The sequence below is a fragment of the Stegastes partitus genome, unplaced genomic scaffold (assembly GCF_000690725.1).
Source record: "Stegastes partitus isolate 25-593 unplaced genomic scaffold, Stegastes_partitus-1.0.2 Scaffold380, whole genome shotgun sequence".
NCBI classification, from domain to species: Eukaryota; Metazoa; Chordata; class Actinopteri; family Pomacentridae; genus Stegastes; species Stegastes partitus.
The window spans coordinates 392,784-419,661 of NW_007578111.1; the positions used below are offsets into that span (position 1 = coordinate 392,784).

At 44.7% G+C, this 26,878-nt stretch overlaps 2 protein-coding genes across 3 annotated transcripts in view; one reads left to right on the plus strand and one right to left on the minus strand.

Moving 5' to 3' along the window:
• agpat9l (1-acylglycerol-3-phosphate O-acyltransferase 9, like) overlaps nucleotides 1-17,988 on the minus strand; it is a 20,606-nt gene extending 2,618 nt beyond the window's left edge. Inside the window, exons 1-6 of one of the 2 annotated variants that reach the window (XM_008284938.1) lie at nucleotides 17,977-17,988; nucleotides 2,624-2,645; nucleotides 2,076-2,279; nucleotides 1,892-1,958; nucleotides 587-735; nucleotides 358-503 (exon numbers count right to left, since the gene is read on the minus strand). In XM_008284938.1, coding sequence (XP_008283160.1) covers nucleotides 358-503; nucleotides 587-735; nucleotides 1,892-1,958; nucleotides 2,076-2,219 — 506 coding nt within the window. In that variant the 5' untranslated portion in view covers nucleotides 2,220-2,279; nucleotides 2,624-2,645; nucleotides 17,977-17,988. Of the gene's footprint in view, nucleotides 1-357; nucleotides 504-586; nucleotides 736-1,891; nucleotides 1,959-2,075; nucleotides 2,280-2,623; nucleotides 2,685-17,976 lie in introns of those variants that run through there. The other variant, XM_008284937.1, reaches the window with a different exon arrangement.
• Nucleotides 6,292-26,563, plus strand: LOC103359543 (ADAM metallopeptidase with thrombospondin type 1 motif, 12). The gene is made up of 24 exons (XM_008284936.1): nucleotides 6,292-6,538; nucleotides 6,703-7,061; nucleotides 12,035-12,212; nucleotides 12,351-12,559; nucleotides 12,643-12,726; nucleotides 14,269-14,393; nucleotides 14,487-14,636; nucleotides 15,603-15,746; nucleotides 17,133-17,277; nucleotides 17,361-17,453; nucleotides 17,547-17,692; nucleotides 17,792-17,961; nucleotides 18,499-18,632; nucleotides 18,811-18,931; nucleotides 19,887-20,131; nucleotides 20,299-20,440; nucleotides 20,540-20,666; nucleotides 21,345-21,555; nucleotides 21,685-22,845; nucleotides 23,109-23,261; nucleotides 23,439-23,615; nucleotides 24,707-24,853; nucleotides 24,992-25,145; nucleotides 25,332-26,563. The coding sequence occupies exons 1-24, from the start codon at nucleotides 6,421-6,423 to the stop codon at nucleotides 25,445-25,447; spliced, it is 4,809 nt and encodes a 1,602-aa protein (XP_008283158.1). The 5' UTR covers nucleotides 6,292-6,420; the 3' UTR covers nucleotides 25,448-26,563.
• Nucleotides 26,564-26,878: the final 315 nt, after the last annotated feature.

Genomic DNA, 26,878 nt, shown 5'->3' on the forward strand with positions numbered 1-26,878 from the left:
TATTTACTGTGACGTTTTTGTGCACTACTTATTGTAAGTGACTTGCAAACTCAGACACAGTATGAGGATACTTCTGAAAGTCCTCAGCCTCTCCAGAAAACGTCACAGGAGACATATTGTTCTCGCATTATTTTTCAACATACTCTCCTTTAACTTCAGTGCACTTGGTCTACTGATGTGAAGCTTCTATATTCCTTCTTGGATGAAAGCCACGTGAGGCGTTGTAGTTCACAGTTGTGCCCCAAAATGGGAGTTACGCCCGTTGTTTCAGAGTGAGACCGAGAACTTTTTGAAGAACCCTCATAGACTAATAGACTTCACAGCTTAATCAACAGACTCCATTCAGTATCTGTGTACCTGAGCGGCGCGAGGATGCAGTATCTCACGATGATGCCGAGGCCGTAGACCAGCGTCAGCTTCAGACTTATGTACCGGAAGTGGTTGTTGGTGCGAGTCAGTAAGTTCCAGGACACCAGCTCCTCAGAGGAGAACCGCTGGGTCACCTACATTTAACAATTGAAAACATATTTAAAATCAGACAAGCAAAACAAATAACTTATCAACATTTGCATACATTCACATTTACCTCGTCCTCTACGATGCTCTCAATTCCACGCCGGGTGAAATAGAAACAGTCGCTGAATGTGAAATCGCCACCGACCGGCGGTTTGGGGCGACTGCGTCTAAGTTCCTCTAATTCTTTCTCCATAGAGCCACCTTCTCTCTGGATGAGACCTGAAACACACCCACTTACAGTCACTGATAGCAATCATTATCTCAGCAGCAATCTGGATAATAAGTGAGCGTTTGCCGTATCTCCTCAGGCTGTGTTGACTGTGATAGGAAACTAAATGGTTTGAGCAAAAATCAAAGTTCATTCATTATTATCATACATGTGCTTTGCAAGAATGCTGTAGAAAACACACACACACACACACACACACACACACACAAATGAATGATTAAAATAAAACCAAACCATTAAACTATTCAGGTCTCAGTTCATACGTGCTGCATGGCGTACCAAGCAGCAGCCCAGATGAGACGTTGCATTAAGAGATGTCATAACAGCAAAGACTTTCCAATGAAATTATCTGAACAAATTTGTCACTTAAAAGATGGCCTGACACCTTTAGACCTGAAATACATGACATCACCCAAGAACTGTTTTAGGGAATGATAGTCCCACTGCCTGGTATCTAACTTTCCACAGGTCTTGGAACAAGTTAAAAGTCTGCCTCAGTGATAATTCAGCAGCCAAAGTCCAACAGCCAGAGCAACAAATTGCATTCGATACCTAATCAAAACTTTTAGAACAATGTCTGTCTCTGTGTATTCGACACTTCATGCAGGCATCACCCACATTCACGAATGTAACACTGACACACTTTGGACTCTGGAGACGCCACATTTTGCTGACAAAGCCGATGTCTTTATGTGCTACAGCAGGGGGGGAAACCATCCTGTGTAGCTTAGAGACTGATAAAGAGTTGAGTAATTGCATCTTGCAAGATAGGCAGTGTTCCCAGAGAAACTTCACCTTGTTGCCTGCAATAAAAGTTAACTGAGTCACGGTACCACACGGAGACTTCTCGATGCAACTGGAGCTTTAGAATTAAATCATTTTAGCTGCTATCTCACTGGGATAATCACACCATGAGGCTTTTATCTGGTACTCCTTGAAAATCAGGCCGTATCAGTGCAACATTCCTGCCCAGACTTGCAATAAAGTGACTTGTGAAATCCAGTATTGCGAGAAACGCATCTGTCCCTGAACCTCCACATTTCTCAATAAAGGATATGACAACAGTGCTCATATGACAAACATCTATCTATCTATCTATCTATCTATCTATCTATCTATCTATCAGACACACAGGTTTCTACCCACCATTAGATGAAGAGGCTTTGAGTGTTTGTTCATCTGCATGTGCCCTCTGTATCTTCAGCGTGGCCCACTGCAGAGGAGGACAGACAGGACATATTCACGTTTCAATGAATCATCAGAATATCTGCATGGCTTAAAGCATGCACATACAGGAGGAAAATAAAGAAAAAAATACAAGTGACAGCACCTCTAAGGTTTTGACCAGGATGTTCATGTAGGTCTCCGAGATGCCCAGTGAGAATCCAAACATGGCTGGCACCATGATGAGGCCGATTATGAGGTACAGCCAAACCTTCAGCGCCCAAAGGGCCCCGGCCCAGAAGTCCTCCATCGCCGCCTTAGTTCCCTGAGGTATAGAAGAGCAGCCCGGTTGCTCAGGTGTAGTGCAGTCCTGTTTGTAGAAAAAAAGGTGATTTTATTGTTCGTGACACAGATAAGAACAGTCCATCCTGTGCAAAGCAACTTATGAGGATGACAACCACGGTATATAACAAGGGGAGCGACAACAAACTAAATAAAACACTGAAACACTTGACACAGTTGTAAAGTATCACTGACACAGAGCACATAAACACTGACGACCACAATGAATGCACTACTGCCAGCACAAACAGGTCCTGGAGTAAGAAACTGTGTCAGAGGCCTCTCTCCACAGCTAGACAGCAGGACTGTATGAAAGACGGCTTTATTTCTGTTACTTTTCTGCAGTTACCGGATTCCACCAGCTCAGCTTACCTGTCAAACGTCAGTCCATGTCCTTTCCTTACTGAGGAACAACTCCAAGGATTGAACACACTGAACAAACACGCCCATTTCCTACTAGAACAAAGTTCACCGGGTGGAGCTCGGCAGCGCCCCCATGTGGCCTGGAAGGGACGTGCACACAGGTGGACTTTCATGCACACACGTCCATCTATTTGCTTCCACAGGGGGGCTGGACATCCCAGGTCCAAGCTGTCAGCACATCACAAGGCCAATGCACTATCCCCAAGAAGTATTTCAGCAGATCAGCAGATTATTTCATAGGTTATTAGAGAAATAGACACTTGATTCAAAGGAAAATGTATTGAGCAAAACTACACAAAACTGCTAAGAAATATTACTAAAGTCAAAGACAGCTATGGATCAAATTTTCTAAAGAACAAGCACATAAAGACAGAACCTTTTGGACATATGTGGGTCCAAATTCAACCTAATTGATCTGATTGTACAAGGTTATTGTAGAGAAACTCCAACCAGGATGCACTGAGGAAAAGCAAGGAGGTGGAATCATCACATACTGATGCTAATTAATGTTATTTGTATTTAGCAGAAGAAGTATGCAGAAGAATTTTGGATGCAAACTGAAAAAAAAGCAAATAATATCCCAGCAGCAGAAGTGGATCTTTCAGCAGCAAACAAAGAATATTTTACTGAGGAGAAAGTCTTGAACTCCTGACCTAAGAGCAGCGACAGGACGCCCTGGAGAAAAACCGTGTCATCTCATCAGTGGTTCTGCTGGTTGGAACATGGAGCAGTCTTTCACCTGAGCAATTACACAAACACGCTGATTCCTTGTCCAGATGTTTTAAAGCAGTTCTGCAAGCTGAAGTGTCGCGGTCTAGGGTTTTGGTTTCTAGTTTTCTGATTCATTTCTGTGTCTCTCTGTTTGGAGGTTTCATGTCTATTTTCAGCTACTTCCTGTTTTATTTTGAAATTACCTTTCCTTGTGTCGCTTGTGTTTTTAGCTGCTGCTCTTTGTCCCTCTTTTCCCTCCATTTTCATTGACCTGATTAGTGTCACCTGTGTCACTTTGTCCTGTTTGCCTCCAACATGCGTTCTTCCCTGAGTTCATCTGCCTCTGGTTCGTACGTTTTGTTTTTTGTTTTTAACCTTTTTGCATTGCCGGCTCTCCGTGCTTTGGATTTATCTAGTCACAGCTTTTTGATTAAAGCTCACCTTTTATTTCTGGTGTCTGCATTTGGGTCCTCATCAATCATTTAATAAAGAAATGCAAAGATGTTTTGTTCTCATCTAGTGCAATGTAATCCATATATTTCTAAGCACCCAAATACTTTTTAAGGCCTCTGCCTGTTGTTTCTTTGGTAAAATACTTTTAAGACAAAAAAGCATTTTAAAAAAAATAGGATTAAAGTTTGATGCTTGATGCAATTTTTATTTTTTTATTTTTTTTAACGGAAAAAAAAAACTAAAGTGAACTCATTTGTTTTTTGTTTTTCTTGGCACTTGTGCCTTTAATGTCTGGAGATCCTTTAGAACAAAATGATGAAGTTTTTGAGGGAAGTTAAAAATTAAGAAAAAAGAGGTCTACTTCCTAATGCAAATATAAAGTGTGCAAGCGATGCATACAAGTGTTTTTGCAGAGCCAGTAAAACCAATAACATGCCTCAGACACATTACTCACCACAACAGAGGGAAGCCTTAATGAGGAATGTGGCACCAGTCTCTCTGTGTTAATGCTTCTCTCTCCCACCTAAAACTAACAAAAGGTCCTGATTATTTTTCAGGTTCAGACATTTCACAGTCTGTTGCACATTACTGTAACAGGGGACTTAAGGGGGTCAGTTTGGGTAATGTCTCTGACGACGATAAGAGGCCGATTCATTCTGGGATTGAACCCGATCCAGGGAGCTTTCTGGCCTAAAATCTGGCAACTTGGCAAAGAGGAATTTCTGAAACAATACCGGCCGCCCGCAGCAGTTAAATTCTGTGTAACTTGATACGATTCATCATTAAAAATCGGACCTCTCGCTCAGAAACACGTGATCACTTTGATTAATTAGAAAAAAACTGTTGCCAGCAGTGAAGCTTTACATCATTGTTAATAACCATGTGCTGTGACTTTACACCAGGTAGACGTTCCAGATGTCAGTCAACAACACACCATTTGTCCTTTAAAGTCGGGGCGTGTTAGTTCCAGTAAAGCAGAGCCTGTTACTTCTAAAATAGCTGCTTTTTATCTCAAGTCTAAACACTGAGCGCTCACAACTCATGCTGCTTTTATTGGGTCCTGTTGGTGGAACTCCCCAATGTGGCCCATTAGGCTTGTTTTTGTTGGTTTGTCTGCCAAGGGGAGGGGGAAGCTGGGGTCAGCGGGTATCAGCTCAAAGCTGAACTGTCATACTCTGTGCCTTATCAGATGTTTGCAATGTTATTTTTAGCAGGGTCTTGAGTTTTCCAAAATTAACCTCTCCCCAGTGCAGATTTCTGTGAGATTGGGGAAAATATGTATGTTCCTGTTTAAAATCCATTTTCCAGCAGTCGCCAGCGCAAGACTTCAAAATGGTTTGTTTAGAAGAACTAATGTAATTCAAATCTCGCTTGACTCACATCTGAGCCTTTGCTGAGCTTCGAAAAACACTGCAGGGGACCAATCTGTTGTCGGCCCACAACCACATCTCTACACACACACACACGTCTTTTGTACTTTAGATGCAGAGATAAATGGACAGACGCTCCGATGACACTGCAGATAAAGTTCACCTTATTGTCTGCCTCTGTGTTTCCCATGGACCAAGACAACGCAGGAGGGAATGTGTCATGTCTCCGTGGGCTTTTAGTCACACATAAATCTGCTGCAGGGATAAATATTGGAGAGCTGAACCTCGGCGGTTTACGGCCTCCAGGGCTCAGAAAAGCCTTTAACCCTGAACTCAGCACAGGCTGAACGTGTAGTTTGAAGGTATTTACATCTAATTTCCTTGAATTCAGTGCACACGGACTCTAATTTGATAAACACTGATAAAGTCCCTATAGGTGCCACTGTTTAAAATCTGCACCAGCAATATGGAATGAACCAATATTTGTCCTTTAGTGTCAAACAGAACTTCAGAATGCATGTGTTTGCACTGGGTTTGTTCATTGTGTGACATTTAGGTTTGCATTTTAAACGTCTGCACAAAAAAAGGAACATATTTTAGAGTTTTGCAAGCCCTCCAAAGTGCATTGGCACTTTAAGATAGATGTGCATCAAGTTTACACACAGTTACATCACCTGCAGGTTGTTTTACGCATTTTCACAATGCAGCTGTTAAATTTGTAAGAACTTATGTACAGATGGCCTTAAGGTGTTGAAACATCTGTCATTAGTGGACACACACATAAACACTCATTTTGACAGTTAAAGTTTCACAGTTAGATTAACACTGATCTGCGTTGCATCCATAAAGCTGAAGCCTTCCTTTAATTCTCGCCTTAATGATGCGCCGCCGGTGCAGCAGGAGACAAGTCTGGACGGGCTGCTTTATTCAAATCCACGACGCTTTCCTCCTCTGCAGAAGCTGCTCCTGCAAAGGAAAGTAGACACTGGTCCAAAGAACACTCCTCCCCTCCGTCCTCCGCAGAGACGGAGCTTTCTCCCTCTTTTTAAAACCATGATCTGGCTCCCAGTGCTCCTCGGCGCATGTTTCCCCTCTCAGCTCGTTCATGTCATGACAGAGCGCAGCGCAGGATCGCAGAGGTCCCCTCCAACGCCACTGGGACTCCGATGCCGAGGACTCTTTTCCAGTGCTTTGAGTTTGGCTTCATGAAATATGCGATGTTCGCAGGAGCGCCCGCTTCTTTCTCTGCTGCACTTTGTTTTCATTTTGGCAGCCGGCCACGGAGAGCTCTCTGACTCCGGCTCACTCCTCTCCTTCTTTGCAGAACAAGGTCAGTGTGGTGCAGTTAAAGCACAAGTTGCATTGCTGTGCATGTTCTTGACTGAGTGCATGAGTGAAAAAGTTTGTATGGGGGGAAAATGCACATCAATACCAACATGCACTAAAGGGGGGAAATCAGTGCTTCACAACTGTAAGAACCTCTCTGTTGTGCAGGTCACTTGTCCCAGTCAGATGTGTCCATTGTCCACCCGGTGAAAGCCAGCGCTGATGGAGGCTTCATCTCCCACTCTTTGTCCCACCACTTTGAGGGTGGGAGAGTCAGACGTGACCTGCGACCCCTGGCTGCGGACAGACAGGTTTACTACAAGGTCAACTACAAGGGTCGAGCTTTAATGTTCAATCTGACTGCAAACAATCACCTGGTTTCAAATGACTACATCCTGGAGAGGAGGAACGGCAGCGCCAACACCACTGAGCATCGTCCTTCTCAGGGGAATTCCTGCCACCTACTTGGCACCGTGGAAGCCTGGGATGTGCTGGGAACCGCTGCCATCAGCACCTGCAAAGGCCTGGTGAGGTGTCACACTGTTTGATGGGAGGGGGGAGGTCGATTTTAACCTCAGTTTCATTCATTAGATTGCCAAGCTTTCGTGCTGAATACCTCTGCTCTGAAGGTCTTTGAGAAGTGGTGTTAATGCACAGGTGAGGTGGCATCGCCCCGTGGACGCTGGCATGTGGTTCTGGGCTGTAACGCAAAGCCCTCCATCCGACAGTGCCCTGTCTGTTAGTCTGCTCTTCAAAGATTTCCTGACACTATTTGCAGAGGGACTGTGCTGCAGACCCGCTGTCGGCTGCTGCTCCTCAGCCAGCCATGAGATCCTTTCCGTCTTCTTTGTCTTTCAGATGTTTTCCTCTTTACTTTCACCCTTCACATCGCTGTCTGTTCCTGCAGAAACCCCCCCACCCCTCCACCGCCTTTGTTCTACGCTAAGAGAGAGCTCCAGTAATAGTCTTTGGCACATTTTATAGAGTGGAATAGCAAAAGTTTGACATGTGGACAGACAGGAAATATGGCCATACCTTTTGCTCTGTGTATCTGTGCTTTTTTTAAACTTGAGCTGTAATGTTTCTAATCACACAAGTAGTTCAGAACTACAAAGGAGAGACGACAGCTGGGCAGCAGAAAGACCAAGCAGCAGTCCAACAGATTTGAAGTATAAAAAGACACATGCCGCATATGCACACGTCTACAGGAGTTTGTGATTGCTGAGGTTCTGAGTTTTCATTCATCAAATAATAGTCACAGCAGATTTTACACCAACAGGAAGAGGATGTCGGAGAGGAGGAACTTTCCCTCCTCTGAGATGATGGGATGTGTCACTTTTAGTCATGAAGAATGTTTCAGTGTTCATGTTTGATTGTGTCACAGCAGGAATTCCTCTCCTGCAGGGTCTTGCCTCCTGCCTCTCCTGCTATGTTTGTGTGGGTTGCACTGCCTCTTCCTGCCAAATCCTGTAAATGCAGCTCGTTTGTTGCATGTGAGTCAGAACAACGAGACTAAACCGACGGCCTGCCCAGCGGTGCCATAATTTATACGTGACCCACTTTACATGCTCTCCAGTAATCCTCAAAGGAAGAATGTGTTGCGTCACTATAAATTCCACGTATCTCCAAACTATCGCATGTGGAGGAGTTTTCTTCTTGGAATACCCGAATGCCCCAGTTTGCCCCTTCTCCCCCAACCTACCACGCAAACCGCTATGATCCATTACACTGATTTTCTGTTCTGTGGAAGAAGGTTTTATTGCAGCTAAAACCACACGGCGACCACTAAACAGCACGGCTCAGCCAGACAGATGTGGGAGTGAAATCCTTCCAGCTGCTGTGGAGGTCATTCAGCCTCAGGAAGCAGAGAGAGGGTCTGCGCCGAAATATACATCCATGCTAATTATCTGTTGACGTAGCACAAAGGAGAAGCTATTGAGGGCTAAACAAACGAAAGCATAAGAAACACAACATTAAATGACAGTTTTACAAAGATTTTTTTGGGAATAAAAACCATCAGTGATTCCAGATTTGCTGATGTCAGCAATCAAAACATCTATTCTACTTGAGAAGTTTTCCAAAAGTGTTAAAATAATCACCTTGTGCATAACACAGCTGAGATGGTTGCACCGTCTACAATCTGATCTGTCATCTTTAAATTAAGAGCAGGCTGGAGAAAACAAACAAACAAACAAAAAACCTGCAACTAATAAGTTCCCTGATTTATCAATTATTCCTTCGCTCTAAGAAAACTTCCAACAATAATTAAATATCCCGTCATTTCCTAAAGCTTAAGGTGATGCAATCATACATCTTTGACTGTTTAACAGACAGTAGAAAAACCCAAATGTGCTAATTTTACTCCACAATAAGACAAATTGGAAACAGTTTTTTTCTTAATTGGGGACTTAAATCAATTATCAAAATAGCTTCCATAATTTTCTGTTGATGCACTAATCAAGTCATTTACTAATTGTCGCAGCTTTATCAGACACAGAACCGCCAACAGAGCAGGATCATGCCTCTTGATTGCTTCTTGTCGTTTTAACATCGCGCCTCTTGCAGAAACAAGGATGCATTCGCTTCGCTGCAGCGAGCTATGCTATATTTACCCGACATTATATCTTTACAACATGCAGGTTACTCTTCATCTTCACTTTTTACTGCACACATGAGACCAAGAGGACAAACTCCATTGGGTTTAAAATACTCTCACTGTCCTTTTTTTTTTTTTTTTTCGTGGGAAAATCATCAACTTGAGCAAAGCCGAAGCTCTCTCAGAGGAGTCTTCAATGATCCCTCAGGCACGACGCAAAACAAGAACATGCAGGTTCAGAGCTATTATATTGGTATTTTCCTCACTTAAATGAATGTTTCTTTGCGCTATGCTGATAAAAAAAAAAAATGGTAATAATGTCTTTGACCCCTGAGGAAGAAATTAGCTCACAGGTGGAATTATTACTGTGCAGGAAAAGAAAGAAAAGTGTAGTGAAGCCTGTAATTATCAAGGAACAGTTGTCTAGGAATAAGTGCACGTCTGTGTGCTGGAGAATAGTTGTGATTAATCACATTGCAGCACCGTCAGCCCCCACCTCTCCTTGTGTCCCACTAATCACTTGTGAGGCCACAGGCTGTGTAACAGCAGAGACTTTATTTCAGGCCCAGTTGGCCTGCACTCCAAAACCCACAGAAGCAGGAAACAGAAGTAAAGCAGTTCCACATGGCCGATGTATTTAGAACACAGACCTGTGTTATGGTAACCTCCCCTGGCTCTGGCACCTCACACCCAAACAACATGCTTCCTCTGGGTCAGAGGAGGGGGATTAATGGGGAAGAGGAGGAGAGGAGCAGGAGGTGGCAGAGGCAGAAGAGGTGGTGAAAGTGCACAGCGAACTCCAGTTTGAGGCAGTCGGCAGAGAATTAAGGAGTCAGAGCAGAAATTGTGCCAGAATAATTCTTCTTTTTTGTTAGAAACCAAATCCTAGTCGGTGTCCTTTCAAGTTGTCTGTGGTTGTTGAGCAGAGACATCACACAGGATCTGTGTACGGTAATTTAAGGATCACACCTAACACCATAACCACACTGTACGAGCAAAGCCTCGCAGGCGGCGTTGCACAGTAGGACTGCATTTGGTATGCTCCTCATCATGCAGCGCAACGGTCTGACTGTTTGGATGGGCCTCTCTGTAGCATTCCTTCTTGGTTGATCTGCACTCAGCCACCTGCCTTTGTCTGCCGGGACTCACTTAAAGTTTAACTCTCAGCAATACATACAGGAAATGATGGTAAAGTATATGACAGCAAACGATACCCAAGAAGCTCCCTGTAACGCATGTGTTTTGTTTTGCAGTGACATGTTTCAAACGCAAAAACAACAACCTGAAGATGTGTTATTCGTGTCGAGCAGAGCGTTCGTATGAGATATACAGCAGCCGTGAAATCAGCTGAGTCTCCTCTGCACAGGGCCTCTGGGAAGCTTTCCCAGCTGACCGTCCACATATCAGCGTGCATGCTTTGTAGATGAGTCCACCGCAGCTCTGGGAGCTCTGGCTCAAGGCCACAGTCCGAATCAGTGCTGGGGAACGCTTTCTCAATCTTTTATTTAATCTCAGTTTGGAGAACAGTATCCAAGCCTGTCATTGTTGTTTTAGTGGTTGTTTGAGCAGTTTATCCTACAGCAGTTCTGCTTCACTTGGTGGACACTCCTCGTAGCAGGTGGGGTAATGTGGTCTTTCCAAAGCGACCCCAGATTTGTACTTTATGAACTCCCTGAATGGAGCAGTGACCAATCAGAGCGCTGCAGACTGCTGGATGAATGTGCTTGGAGATGGTTTTTTCTTCCAAGAAACACATGTAAAACTTGTCAGGGTGACCCAGAAAGCTGAACAGTTTAGAGCTGCAGTAAACAGCAGGGTAGATCCCTGGAACCACAGCTAGCCAAACTGTAAGCACTGCGTGGCCTAATTTTTCACATCTGCCTTTGGCTCCTGGAACAATAATATTCTAAGAATTCTTGATATTTCGTCTCCTGGATGCATTTGTTCATGTGCAATCCATACTGAAGAGGAGAAAAGATTCTTTCTTTACTTGGTTGTACAAATGCACACCTTCCTCTTTCCATTCATTCGGCTCTTGAAAGAACTTTTCAGCTCTCTCATTATTTCTTTTGCGAGTTGGTTTAACAAAAGAGGGAAGGGTTCATCCTGGAACCGTCTGGGCATGTTTGGTCGCAGCTTGATACAAAACCCATAACCAAACACCTTAATGAAGACAAACTTGCAACTTCCCCGATGCTTGTGCAAGAAAAAGTCTGAGATTAGCCGCTGATGTGTGTTTGCATGCATGTGCTGCATGTTTTCATGTAGTTGTGTTGGAGTAGGAGGGCGTGTGTCTCTGTGTGTGTTCAGCAGCACACCTAGCTCATCAGCAAGTGAATAGTCTGCACCAGTAAGGACACGCAGAGCATACTTAGGAAGAAGTAGTTGTATTACTGCCGCGGCAGACAGAGAATGTGCCCGAGGGAAGGAGAAAGGTTCGTATTCAGATGTGTTGACTAATGATAGTTTCCACTCAGATGGAAATTGCTGTGGAGTGGCCTTTTCTGCAGGCTTTAAAAGAGGGAGGTCTACCTTCTCGCTTTTTTTACCGAGGGAACCATTAAAACGCCATATTTTGTGTTGTTGTTGCTCATAAATGTCATAACACAAACACATGCTTGTTAAGCTTTTCTCTTTAAGTCACCGTCTGAGAATGTGTTGAGATTTAAAACTGCATTTGGCACAATTCTTGGATCAGAAATGTCATAATTAATGACAGTCTGGATCTGTGACTGAGGAGCACCTCCTCTTCCTAATGACTGAGATAACAGAGATTGGTTGTCAGAGTGTCAGATGTCTTTTAATTGCAGAGGAAATGTTTGATCAAAGCCTGAACTTGCTCTGCCCAGTCTTTTTTTCTTCCACTTGATGCATATTTATGAGTGTAATTTCTATTTCCCCCAGAGAGGCTTCTTCTCCCTGCCAGAGGGCCACTATTTTATTGAACCTGTTCAGAGATCTCCAGCTGATCCTGCAGAGGCTCCAGAGCCCCACATCGTCTATCCAAGAGTTACTGCAGAGAGTCAGAGGAAAAAACGCAGCCTTGGTTCCAAAAAGACACCCAGCCCTTGTGGAGTTCGAGGTGTGTGTGTTTCAGTTTGTGTGAATACGATACTGTAGGTGTGTGCACAAGTCAGCATGCCTTTTTTTTCTGTCTGTGTCAGGCAAGGATAAGCCACGAGTGTATTGCAAGTAATGTCTTCCATTATCCTCGCTTTAGATGCCCCAAGTGACTCAGTCCAGGTGGAGAAGGAGAGGGAGGAATGGGAGAGGGAGCAGCAGAGGGGGGAGGACCAGACTCGGTCTCGCTGGCAGCGCTCGGTCAGCAGGGAGCGATGGGTGGAGACCATGGTGGTGGCTGACTCCAAACTCATCGAATACCACGGCAGCGATAACGTGGAGTCCTACATCTTCACCATCATGAACATGGTTTGAATTCACGTTTGATTTTGCTCTCACTCTTCAATAGGTTTGTTAGTATTTGTAGCCGTGACTGATCTCTACGTCGACAGGTGGCTGGGATCTTTCACGACGCCAGTATCGGAAACGCCATCCATGTCATCTTGGTGCGTCTCATTCTGCTACAAGGAGAAGAGGTAATCTGAAAGGAGTCTTAAAGAAATGTTTATGTGCTGCAGTTCTCCTTTTGGCAATGCTTGCTTTAAATGTTGAACAAGAGGAACACATTCCCATCGTGACAGCTGACTCCACTTACAGCTTGTTGCACACTCAGCTGGATTTACTGTATCAGTCTTTCCAAGTTTGTCTGAGATAAGTGTGACAAACATCGAAACACCCAGAGGACTTTAAATCAGTCAAATATCCAGCAACACTGGATAACTGTGTAATCCTCCCATTTCTCAGCGTGCATTGCAAAGAATCGTGTCGCTATCCAGAGGACAAAGGGGGGAGTGGAGCGCGCTGATGGATTCTTAACCTAGTTTGTGCAAACAGACTGATGTAGACACAGTAGGGCTGAAACATGAGAGCCAGAGAGGACAAAGACATGACGCAAACTGAAAGAGTTAACCCCCACAGCCTGTATGAAATTAACATTTTTCATTATTTTCACAATTGTTCCACTTTATTTAACGATAAATCCAAAGGTGTCAGTGGTCGTATCACTACCTTATCAGGAACAAAGGATCACAAACCTCTTTGAAAGTCACAGAGATAAATGTGCAGAATTTAGCAGAATAAACACCTGTCCAAGAGGAAACACGACAAACCAGGCAAGTCATTATGCCAGAGGGTTCACATCGTGTCAGAGGCACGACAAAACTTGGATAATGTCCTGTGTTCTCTTGGTTTACCAGGTTTAAATCAGTTCACCTCGTGTCTTTTTATTTTAATAATGAAGATACAATAGAGTCAGAATGTTGGTCTGTTAGCACCATTAACAGATATGAATATATGAATGCGCTCCATCCCCTCCTGTCCTCTGGGCGCTTGCTTCCCTTGAGCTATGAAGCATCTGATTCAACAGAATTTTGCTGAAAGATTCATGAAGAACACAATTTTTTCTTAGAATCCTCTTCTGTGGAAAACGTGTTTTTCTAAAAAACAAACAAAAAAAAATGAATGAAGACAAACCAGTTACATTGGAAGTCATGACCTGCTTCTCCTCATTCTGAAGGTGATGCATCTCTAAAGCTCTAAAACTCTTATTTACACTCAGAGCCGTGAAAGAATTCAATACAACTGAAAAAGAACAGGTTTAGTCTCAGGAATCCATCCATCCATCATCTCTACACCTTCATCCTCACTAGGGTCATGGGGGGCTGGAGTCTATCCCAGCTGACTCAGGGTGAAGGCAGGTTCACCTGGACAGGTAACCAGTCTATCACAGGGCTACACTTAGAGACAGACAACCAAGCACACTCACATTCACACCTACGGACAATTTACAATCACCAATTAACCTCAACATGTTTCTGGACTGTGTGGGAGGAAGCCGGAGAACCCGGAGAGAACCCACGCTGCACGGGGAGAACATGGAGACTCCACGCAGGAAGATCCCGAGTGTCCTCACAGGCAACCTTCTTACTGCGAGGCAACCACTGAGCCACCTTGCAGCCCCCCAGGAAACCAAAAGACGCTGGATTATTATATATTTCTAACTGTGCTGTTTGTTGCAGAAAGGGTTGAAGATTGTCCACCATGCAGACACCACCTTGGCCAGTTTCTGTGCTTGGCAGAAAAACCTAAACCCCCAAAGCGACACACACCCGGCTCATCACGACGTGGCCGTGCTGGTCACCAGGCAAGTGGGACACGAATGTGCATGTATGAATCAAATGAAACCCCCTCTTATGGAAGAGATATGACACCTAATTTGCATGCGTTCCCTCCTCAGGAAAGACATCTGTGCAGGAATGAACCAACCCTGTGAGACTCTTGGTCTGTCTCATCTGTCCGGGATGTGCCAACCTCACCGCAGCTGCAACATCAACGAGGATTCAGGACTGCCTGTCGCCTTCACCGTCGCTCATGAAATGGGCCACAGGTTGTGTTTGTGTGTTGTGTGTGTGTGTGTGTGTGTGTGTGTGTGCATGTGCATGAGCATTTGTAATTGTTGAGAAATCCTAAATAATGAAATACGGTAACAATAGGCGACATGACAAAGAAAGCGCCTTGTTCCCATGATTCTAGAGGATATGCATGTACAGTCGTGTCATAAAATCTTGCATTAGCTCATCGGCCCATTAATGAACTGGCTGTATGCAAGTAATGAGTAAGTATCCAGTAACTGGACAAACAAACGATAGATACCTGAGAGGCTTGTTGTTGTGGGTGGAGATCATTTAGTAACGGTGAAATTAGAAGAACAGAGTTGTTGGATTTGTTTTTGACTTTAGATGAAAGTGACACGGGAGGTTATCTTGTTTTTGTTTAGTCAGAGGAGGCTGGTTTGTGGATATAAACTGAGATTTGGTCCAGGCTTCATTTGGATTTAACCTACAATTGCTGGAGCTGTATGACTGAAGGAGAAAATGGAAATCAGGAAAGTACCTTCACTGATTTCCTCATTTAACCTGAACACATGGACCAAGGCCAAACCACACATTATGCTACTGATATAATGTACAAATTAGCTATGTAACATCCTTTTAATAATAAAATAAAACAGCATAATTATCCACTTTTTACTGACTGAAAATGACGGAATAAGAACAAGACATGTGCAAATACACGTCTGTCAAATGTCTATTTAACTGCTTCAAATTAGGAAACACATGTTCACACGTCTGGGTTGTTTTTGGCATTGATCACCACCTGACAAGCCAGTGTGCAGGTACTGCTGTCGCTCTGAACATACCAGCACCAGCCAACGGTTTCCTATAAGCCCAGAAACTGACTGTTAGAATGATGCATGCAGATCATACGGCATGAACGCTGCCAGTGCTCGTGAAACTCCTCTTGTGCCTAAAGATAATATCGTAAATGTCGTGTTGATTGTGTTTGAACACAGCTTTGGAATTCATCATGACGGCCAGGGGAACGACTGTGAGCTGGAAGGGAGACACCCGTTCATCATGTCCAGGCAGCTGATGTACGACAGCTCGCCTCTCACTTGGTCCTCCTGCTCCAAGGAATACATCACCCGCTTCCTCGAGTAAGGCTTTTATTCTGAAAAACCTCAAATTCACACCACTTATTTGAGCCAGGAAGTGTCAAATCAGAGAGAATCCTGAGATTTTGAGCTTTCTGACATTTCTTGACCTACTTGATGTGCAGTTCTGTGATAAAGCTGAACCGAATCCAAGTGAAATCCTGTAAAATACAAAAAACTCTCTGTCCTTTATTATAGTTAGAAAGCTGGTTGACAGTTGTGTGTTTCTTCAGAGTAGAGAGGACACAGGTACGGAAACAAATGAAAACATAAGCAGTTAAATATCAGTGGCATGTGAAACCTTTTTCCAGTATTGATAAAGCCTGTGAGTCAAATGTGGTACCTGTTGATGCCTTTCTTTCCCCATTTTTGTAGATTAAATGATCAAACAAATCTAACTTCAGTTTTTTCCTTTTTAATGATTTATGGTTTTATGACTGTACCATACTGCACAAAAGACATTTTTGAGATCTCTCTGATTTTAGTTGATGACAGTTGTGCCATTTCCAAAGAAGTGCTGGACTTCATGTTGCAGTGAAAATGTGACAGGAACAAATAATGCCCAGAAACTGCTTTAGGTTCAGAGGGTTTATCAAGAAAAAACAACATGATTCATGAAGTTTTAACACAGTTTGTGTTTGTGAGGAATGTGAGACTTGTGTGGATTTCCCGGATTGGGAAATCAGCGATGACATTGGAAGTTATTTGCACCCTGCAATGCCGAATAGATGCAGAGAAAGCGGATATGCTGGCGTAGATTTGCATGGAGGTGGTGGAAAAAGACCCAAAAAATCCAACGGGTGTGGTGCTTGTTGGAGTTACAAAAACACTTACATGAAGCAAACCGTGGCACTCAAAGTTTGTTTTTTTTTTTGAAAGGGAAGCAAAGAGTGCAAATATGTCAAGCAGCCTCAATTTATAAGAAGAAAATCCAGCAACTGGCGGAAAAGAAAGAGGAGCCAAAAAAGAACATTAGAGGGCGGCCACCTCTCGCACAGATATCTGCAAATGTTTGCTTTGACTTTCATTATTTCCTCTTGAAGAGTGTCAGTGGTGAATTTTTGTCTGACAACACTTTCACCAGCTGCTGCAAAGTCAGAGGTCGTATTTGTCGAACTCTATTAGAGGAGTTACCTTTAGAAAATAGAAAATACCGGCGTTTTTACATCACCATGGGGAGCATCTGACAACTTTTGCTGTTTTTTAGGAATTGAATCAAGCAACCGTTTCTCTAAAACGTCTCCCTGCTCAGGTCTCATTCTGTTGAACTTTCAGGTTTCCTTTTTTCCTTTCACTGACGGGAATCTCCCTGTGACCACACCCTGCGTTCCTTTTCCATCTCTTTCAAAAGGTCACGTTCAGTATCACGTCTCTGTTTGTGTGTCTTAGCCGCGGTTGGGGTTTCTGTCTCGATGACCGTCCTTCCAAGAGGGACCTCACCACCCCGCTGGCTCGCCTCGGCGTCCGATACACCACCCACCACCAGTGCCAGCTCCAGTACGGTCCCAACGCCACCTTCTGCCCTGAAGTGGACGTGAGTGCTGTGCATCAGCTGGAAGGTAAATGTCAGAAATCCTGTAGGGAACAGTCTTTTCTCATTGCCTTTCTCGACTTCAGAATGTTTGCCAGATCCTTTGGTGCTCGGTGAACGGCTCCTGTCGCTCCAAACTGGACTCGCCCATCGATGGTACTCGCTGTGGACCAGAGAAGGTGAGTGACTTCAGTTGCTTTGCAGGTTCATTTCCAAAGGGGGATGGTTAGCAGGTGTTGTTTTAATGATCTCCCCATCATCTCCTCATTCAGTGGTGTATCTCCGGAGAGTGCGTGATCGTCGGTAAGCTCCCAGAGACAGTGAACGGAGGCTGGGGACCGTGGAGCACCTGGTCTTACTGCTCCAGGACCTGCGGGACCGGAGTTCAGTCGGCAGAGAGGGAATGCAACAACCCTAAGTAAGAGCCATGAAGCACTGTTTTGGATATTTGGTGCACTTTACTCCACCGCTGCTGCTGTATCGTACAAATAAAATGACCGACTCAAATCCTCCGCAGACCAGAGTTCGGAGGCAAATACTGCACCGGCGAAAGAAAGCGTTATCGGACCTGCAACACGAAACCCTGTCGGAATAATAGGCCCACCTTTCGAGAGATGCTGTGCAGCGAGTTTGACACCGTGCCTTACCACAATGAGCTCTACCAGTGGATTCCTGTGGCTAACCCACGTAAGTGCTTAAAACCTCAGACACAAAAGGGACACGCAGACAGACCTTCGTTGCTCATCCCTCTTCACACAAGACAGAAATCAGTAAATGTAATTGTGTTATCCTGTCAACAGGGGGCAGCATTTACGCTCTAAAGCCGTCGGCGATGCATCTGCGAGCTGCACTTGAGCAGGGACACGCTGTCTTTGCTGAAGCTCTATTATGTTTTTGTGCCATTTTTGTGTATTTAAATCACTGTTATTATCGGCAGTAACTATAATGTGATTCATGAGATAATAATAATAATAATATGCTTTATTTATGTAGCTCAAAAACAAACTGCTTTGCAATAAAAACATATATTAAACGTAATAAGAGCCAGAAGTGAAGATATAAACAAGAGAAAGTACATTAAATAAACTACAGATGGATTTTCTGTGACAAAACATGCCTTATCATTAGTTCATGAGACAGTCAGTATTACTCATAATCAGCTTTTTATTTCAATTAAACTGTCTAATCTTTCTTCCCCTCCCCCCCCCTCCTTATTGCCACCAGTGAATCCCTGCGAGCTGCACTGCCGACCAGTGAATCAGTACTTTTCCGAGAAGATGCTCGACACTGTGACGGATGGGACGCCGTGCTTCATGAACAACAACTCCAGAAACATCTGTGTTAACGGAGTGTGCAAGGTAGTGTGCCTGGGTAAGAGACTAATAGAGACCGGAGGGGGGGCGGGTGGTTGTAGCAGGACAGGGTGACACATTGCAGTGGAACTACAGCAACAACAAAAAAAGAGATTTCAGTGTAAATTTCAATTATCCTGTGATGTGTTTTTATGTGTTTTGTGTGTGTGTGTGTTATCTGTAGGAGGTAGGCTGTGACTATGGCATCGACTCAAATGCAGAGGAGGATCGCTGTGGAGTCTGTTTGGGCGATGGCACAAGCTGCGAGACAGTTTATAAGTCGTTTGATGAAGGAGAAGGCTTTGGTGAGCGCAACACAAAAGGAGATTCGTCCAGCTGGAAACTAATTGGATTAGCTCAGCATAAGAAATCATGCAATTATGAAATTTTCGGTAACGCAAAACAGACAAGCTGTTAGCGAGGCGCAGCTTTGATGTAGCAACCAGAACAGTGTGAAAAAGCGAAGAAGTCAAATTTATGTCTACGGGCGGAAAGTCATCTCGGGACAGTTCGTTAGCATTACGTTACCGTTGTGTTGTTTCTTTGTTGTCATGGCAGCCGTGTTGTCCACACTGTGCAGCTGTTTGTCCTGCTGCACTTGGCGGGTGTGATATGTGTGTGTGTGTGCGCTCATGTGTGTGTCTGCACGGCCCGTGTTTGCATTTGTCTAAAGATGGTTGCTTTTACTGTGCTTGGAAAAGTATAACTCAGCCGCTAAATCAACATACCGCGAAGACAGATTAATAGAGAAAGAGGCTCTAAAACAATAAAAGCTCCCCTCCTTCCCTCCTTTCTCCCCTCTCTCGCTGCAAAGCATCCTTTCCAGATAACCGGCCCAGATGTGTACGACTTCAAAAGGCTGAGACCAAGGGCAAACCTCCCCCTCCTTTCACAAACACAGAAACACACACCTTCCCACAAACATCATTAAACTCCAGAGACCCACTCATTGCTGCTTTCGTCCTCCCCCCATGCAGCAAACCTTCCCCCCCGCCTCATCCACACACAATAAAAACCAGAGACAGGGCAGTGCCCCCCACGCCGAATACGTACAGTCACACACACACACACACACACACACACACACACACACACACACACACACACACACACATGCCAACCACCCCCGCAGACTGAGCCCACCCTCTATTAAAGATCAGAGAGAAACTGTCTGGTAGTCTGGATGTGAGTGTGGCAGCAGCCATGGTGGGCCATCCATTACCTCGGTGTGACTTTGACTCCCCTCCCCGACTCTCCCAGGGTACGTGGACGTGGGGGTGATACCTGAGGGGGCGCGGGACATCCTGGTGAAGGAAGTGGAGGAGGCAGGTAACTTCCTGGCTCTGAGGAGCGTGGGGTCCGAGGAGTACTTCCTCAACGGCAACTACATCATCCAGTGGAACGGGGAGTACGAGGCCGGAGGGACGACGTTCTTCTACGAGCGCAGCGGGAACATGGAGAACCTCACCGCCCCGGGACCCACCAAAGAGCCAGTCATGCTCCAGGTAGGCCATCCTAGAGGTTGAACAGGTTTTGTTTAGACATATCAGTGAAAGGTTATCTTAAAATTATCTGCGCTTTAAGCCACATTATTTGCTGTTACCTGCTTTATTCTACATTTATCAATAATGTCTTTTAAATTATTCTTAAATACATTCATGTGGTTGTCCAGCTGCTGTTCCAGGAGAGGAATCCAGGTCTAAAGTTTGAGTACGTCATCAAGAAGACCAAAGAGACCCAAAACGAGGTCCTTGAACCGATTTACAGTTGGAGACATGGAGCGTGGACGGACTGCAGCACCACCTGTGGCCTAGGTCAGGGTTCATTCGTCAATATTACAGATGTAGTAGGAGGATTCCACCATTTTTGATTGGATCACGATGTTCATTTCTGCATTTTTTGGTCCGTCTCAGGCGAGCAGCACCAGCCTGTGCGCTGTTTTGAGATGGATGTGGGCGTCGTGGATGAGTCACTGTGTGACCCAGACGACCGTCCAGAGGACAGACACCGAAAGTGCAAGAACATGGATTGTCCTGCTAGGTGTGTAAAATCAAATCAGACGTCTGTTCTTCTCTCACAATAAATACTGTGGTTCCAACTAGATTCTTCACATACACAAATAATACTGTGGCTGGTTTTAAAGTAGAAAGCTGCCATTTTCTCTCCCTAATCAGTCAGTGTTCAGACAGATAATGTGTCCTCGCCACCTGTCTGGGACGCTGTAATTGTATTAAACATTGAAAAGTTACCCAATGACACAATTGTTTGGGCAAGTCATGGAGCCTCAGTACCTTTTTGGTTATGACTGAAATGGGTTTCTAGAGTGGCCTGCTCACATTAATAGTCTTGTTTTCTTGTTCTTTCATCACAACTAAGAGATGAAAGTTAAATCACCATTTTGTCTTTTTTAGACTTTTCAGTTTATCCAAAGTTCTTGCACAGTTTGACAGGTTTGGCTTATCTGGAGAATAAAAAAGGGTTTTATAGAAAAACATGTGTTTTCCTCCGAGCAAGGTAAACGGCATTCTTTTGGTTTTGGTGCTGGAACTCCGGTAATGTACTGGCAGTGCTACAAAACATTTGAAATAATCCTCCATCCTGCTGAGTGTTTGAAAAAGATAACAACGCTGTCTACTTGCCACGGTCTCCCCGTTTATTGTTTGATTGCCGGTGGTCTCTCTCTTCACCTCCTCTTCCTGTCTACTCTCGTGCCCTCAGGTGGTGGGTTGGGGGTTGGCAGCAGTGCACAGCCACCTGTGGATCAGACGGCTTGAGGAAGCGAACGGTTCTCTGCGTCCGCACAGTTTCGGGAGAGGAAAGAGTGCTCCATCCTGTGGAATGCAAGCATCTCCTTAAGCCCAAGCCTGTGGTGCCGTGCAACCGAGATGTGCCCTGTGGACAGGAGTGGGCTGTGGGCAGCTGGGAAGATGTAAGCCCTTTACTATGATTTGTTTTTGACTTCGTAGCTTCTCCTGACCTAATGTTACAGATCACACTTTCAAAGCACGACTCACCAACTCCATTACCACCCTTTGTTTCGTTTTCTGTTTCCCTGCAGTGTCCTGTCACGTGCGGTGGAGGCGTTCGATCGCGCACAGTCACATGCGCACTGCCGTCCAAAAAGACCTGCGACCTCACAACCAAGCCGAGGTCCAGGTCCCTGTGCGCCCTGCAGAGCTGCCCTAACTCGAGTCTTCGTAGGCGACCGGGACCTCCTCCTAAATATCGCCGCATTTACCCGCCTAAGACCAACTCCACCAAGCCTCCTGGTTCACCCACATGGGCTCCCGTGAGCAGCACAGCCGCCCCTACGACTGCTACCACCGCCAGCAAGAAAACAACTACAACAGTTTTCATCCCGACCACCACATCCCTTTCAATCCCTGAAACCACAGTCCCCGAAATCATAGACGCAGATGATTATGAGTTCAATGTTATGGTGAGGAAGAATGAGGATAAGAGAGGGAAAGTTTTCCCTGCTAAATCCAATGTTGCTGAGAAGGACAGGAAAGTAGGCGTCGTGGAGAAGGAGACGGCAGAAGAGAGGGAGGAAGAAGAAGAGGAGGGAAGCACTCCGAATGCGGTGATGTACACTCCAGGATACGACTACGTTGTCGAGGAGAGGACGGAGAAGACGGAAGTGGAGAGGATTATTGATTTGGATGTTTTCACCACAGCTGCATCACACAGAAGACTTCCTAAATCAACCACGCTAACATCGCACACACTCATCACACCCACTTTACAAACAATTCCACCTACCGTGCACGTGACCGGAGCTCCGACCACAGCTACCTACTCCACACCACACACCAGCACTGAAACATGGGCAAAGACCACTCACTACTCATCCAGCCCCCACACCACGTCGCGGATCAACAGCCGCTGGACTCACCGGGTCGCGCTGACCACTCCTCTGTCCAGGGACCACGCAGTCCCGTCGACAGCCGGCTTCCACACAACGCGAGCTCCTTCGACAACCGCGAGAAAACTCTTCACCACTGCAGCGTCGAGCACAGTGAAGATTGTGAAACTGAAGAAGCCCGCCGTCACGCCCAAGAAAAACAGCTCGACGACTCGGTCTAAAAAGCCCACCTCCAGGTCCAAAGGCGGACGCTCCAAGAGCCAAAACCAGCGATCGGGGAGCGACCAAAGCAACCTGATGGCCAGAGAGCCGGTCAGCTTGGATTTATCCTGGGTTGTGGGAAACTGGAGCGAGGTGGGTGCAGACATTTCATGACGACTCTCAGACATGATGTACCAATTTCCAAAGCATACCATAAGGTTTTAAAATTGTTTAATCACAGACATTGTGATTAAAAAGCAACAAGTGGTTCAAGGATTTACTTTTATCAGACTAAAACCTGCAAAACCAATTTCATATCAAAATGTTCTGGTTATTGTCTCTGAAGCTCCTACAACATCAGCTTTATAATATTATTAGTCAGTTTGTTTTTAAAATAAATGCCTCTCCTGCCTCAGTGTTCGACGACATGCGGGATCGGGGCGATCTGGCGCTCGGTCATGTGCAGCTCCCAGAAGGACGAGGACTGTGCCAGCATGAAGAGACCTGAGCCTGCGCGTACCTGTCACCTGCAGCCCTGCGCCACCTGGCAAAGCGGCAGCTGGAGCAAGGTGAGTAACTCTAGATTTCCTCCCGTCACCGAATCTGATAATTACACTTATTACTTGTTAATTACACTCAATACTTAATTATAATCCCGCTGCTTTTCCAGATGATGAAATCGGTGCGCTTGCTGCTCCTTGTCATCTGTTTCTGAGGCATTTATTGCACTGTAATGTTCTCCTCAGTGCCCAAACGACTGTATGTTGGTGGGGAGGAGGTACCGCGACGTCCAGTGCGTCGATTCTCAGAGCAAACGTCCTCTCAGACCTTTCCACTGTCAAACTGTGTCCAGCCGACCCCTCAGCTCCTTGACCTGCCCCCACAGGTCCTGTATGACCTGGAGCACGTCACCCTGGGGACCGGTAGGAGCTTTACACACTCCTATGAATATTCTTTACACCTTTGGTATAATCTTTATGTTTATTTCTGTTTCATCTCTTTTGCTGGGTAGTTTTGTTTTTTGCATAACTTTTGAGAGATGCATCCCCAAGATTTCTGTTTCATTTATTTATTTCAAATTTAGGGAACTGATCCTTTAATGGTGAAAATTATCATTACTTTTAATAAAGCTGCCTAATTTTTAAAAATGAAATTTCCAGAATGCGTCCAGCATGAATGGAAGGGGAATGATTTGTGTTTCGTTTGCATAAGTTGTTGACTCTCTGCCTTTTTTATTTTTTATGTTTTTACTTCTGTGACATTTTTACTTCCTGTGGGCTATTTTCTCACTGCAATATAAAGTCCTGCATATCTGTGAAATCTACAAGTAGATAGAAATGTACTTTCTTTTGCAATGTGGCAGTTATAATGTCATAAATCAGAAAAAAAGGAAAAAATAATAGTGGAATTTCTTTGATTATTCATTTTCAAAAAATTTGAAAAGAACTTGAATCAACCTGGACAACATTTCTCCAAATGTACAAAAAATCGTGGCTCTACATACTCTAGATATTTTTATAACGTGCATTTTTTTGCTGCTCTGTGCAAACACAACCTGCAGCTTTAACACAGTTTAGCTGAGAAGTCTCTGAATTTTTGTCATATGACTAATGATGGCAGCTGAGTCACTAATGACTTCCTGTTTACGCCGAGTAGCTCAGAATTTTTTTGTTTTTTTACAGGTTCTGTTTGACCAAACGGTTCATTTTTTGCTGAATTTTTAAGTGAGACATGTCGAATAAAGCGATCATAAAGCAAAATACCATGACTTTAAGTTTCCCAGTGGAACGGCAACAATTCTTTCTGCTTTCACAGTTTCTGTCATTTTGTTTTTAAAAGCAACACACCTTTACAACCTGGTATAAGTTTCACCAAGCGACACAGTTAATGCTGCTAATATCACTAATTTGTTAATATTGTGTGTCTCCTATTATAAAGATGCAAATACAGAGAGAATGCATTTTGTTCTCAGCAGATAGCAGACACCCACTTTAAATCCTTGTTATTCCCTCAGTGCTCTGGCAGCTGTGGTGAAGGTGTCAGGGAGCGGCTGGTGTACTGCCCCGAGCCGCACCGCTGCAGCTCCACACGGAGGCCGAACAGCACCGAGTCGTGCAGTTTAAAGCCCTGCACTCGCTGGAAAACCGAGGACTGGGAGGAGGTCAGTCCCACGCTGCCCGTTCAGGAGCTCTTTAAAATGTTTTTTTGCAATAAATAATTAGGGTTGCAATAAACATAGGCTTGGACTAAATTATCGCCCTGTGTGTGTGTGTGTGTGTGTGTGTGTGTGACTCTGCAGTGCTCCGTGAGCTGTGGCGGGGGTCAGCAGCAGCGTGCAGTCAGCTGTGAAAGTGAGCAGGATTCGGCTTTAATGCCAAACAGCCTCTGTGAGAAGATCTCCAAACCAGAAACACTCAGGAAGTGCAATATGCAGGAATGCAGGACAAATGCAGGTTCGTATGCAGCAGTTTGTCTGGTTTAGAGCTTTGAGAAGCAGATTCACCATCAACACACACACATGCAGTGGTTTGAGGAGGGGAGGGGGTGTGTTGGTTAGAATTAACCTGATTAAACTTAACTTTACATGTTATGTCCACTGCAGTGTTTAACTGTATTTGATCTTGTTCCGTCTCTTGCAGGCCCAGCTTGTAAGAAGAACACCATGTCCTCTCGCTTCTGTGACAAGCTGAAGCTGCTGGGCCGCTGCTCTCTCAGGTCAGTCCAAAGACAGTGTTGCGTGACCTGCGGGCCGTGACCAGGGCCGGACACATCCGACGTATCCTCATGAAATACTGGTACAAAGCCATCCACAGACTGAGAAACCAAAGTGCTCCCATGACCACTTGAACAAGCACATTTTATTCAGCACAGACGAACCTGGGTCGACTTTTTTTTTCTCCGGCTATTTTAGTCTTTGCAACGTTTTGCTTGGAAAGTGAGCAGGAGAACAACCCAGAACACTGATAAAGAGCAGCCAGTTGGACTGTTGGAGGTGTTCGAGGTTGGGGAAGATGTTTGATTCATGTTGAACTGAGCACAAAAGCCTGTCAGACTTAAAATATATATATTATTTTTGGTGAATATACTGAAGAGCAAACTCCTGATGCTTCTGTTATCAGTTAAATAACATTTGTTTTATGTGACAATGAGTCAGTCTAAACATGCATACGCCTAAATCAGATTATAACAAAAGGCAAAATGTGCACCTTCCCTCTTCAGAAGATGATCATGTCCGACTGTCAATTCCCCGCTGGGCCAAAGGTGCTTTTATGATTTTATAAAGGTGCTTTCATAATTGAGGTGCTAATAATTCACAGCTCAACAGTCAAGTTGCTAGCTATCTTATATATTTTTCAAAGTGAGCTGGTAAAAGCAGAATGTAAAATAAACAAAAAAAAGGACTTCCTGTGACGTTTTTATTAATTTGTTAATAGTTCTGATAATCCAGAAAAAAAGTGTTTTACTCATAGATTTAGCTTTTATGTGGTTTTGTTCTCAGAGCTGGCGCTGTGTGTTTACATCATCCTCGGTACAAGTTCCTGCTTCAGTCGTTTTGGTTCCGATTGTCCACGATAACTAAATCGGCTGCAGAACCTGCACAGTTCTGCAGTAGAAAAAAAACAAAAACCTGTGGTGCTCCTCCTCTGGTGTGACATTGTACCAATGAGAAAGAGGTGTTGCAGGTCATCCCTCTCAGGTCACTGTCAAGATGGCCGCCGTGTTTGTGTGATGTTGTGCAGGCATTGTCGTTGCTTCGGGTGTGTCACCTCTACTGATTTGCAATTCGCATGTCTCCATTAATTAAATGTGATGTTTGTGACAAAACTGCTTTGTAACTGAGGCGTGAAATAAATACTTTTTTTTTGGAATACTTTTAATGTGTTGGTATGATGGTGTTCAGCTCGTCTGCTCAGGTTTGATGATTGAAAATGACGTAGATATTAAACCGTATCAGGTAACGGTTTGAATCAGTTAAATCCTCGTTTGCATCACGGCCTTGCACTCCGTGACCTTTCGTGCGGACAAGGTCATTCTCGCCTGAGAGCGCCACACGCTGCTGGACGTGTAACGCCCGAATCAGCAGCGCCAGGCTCCGTTTCAGGGATCGGGTTCAGCTGGCCCAGATTTCCCAGGCTCCTCGGTGCCAGAAAACTTGACACGAACGGACGTTGCTCAGCTCCACACG

Coding starts and splice junctions, on each gene's coding strand:
- LOC103359543 (XM_008284936.1), top strand. CDS start 6,421: ATGCGATGTTCGCAGGAGCGCCCGCTTCTTTCTCTGCTGCACTTTGTT. Junction 20,132..20,298: donor AAGAGCCAGTCATGCTCCAG/GTAGGCCATCCT, acceptor GTGGTTGTCCAG/CTGCTGTTCCAGGAGAGGAA. Junction 21,556..21,684: donor CTGTGGGCAGCTGGGAAGAT/GTAAGCCCTTTA, acceptor GTTTCCCTGCAG/TGTCCTGTCACGTGCGGTGG.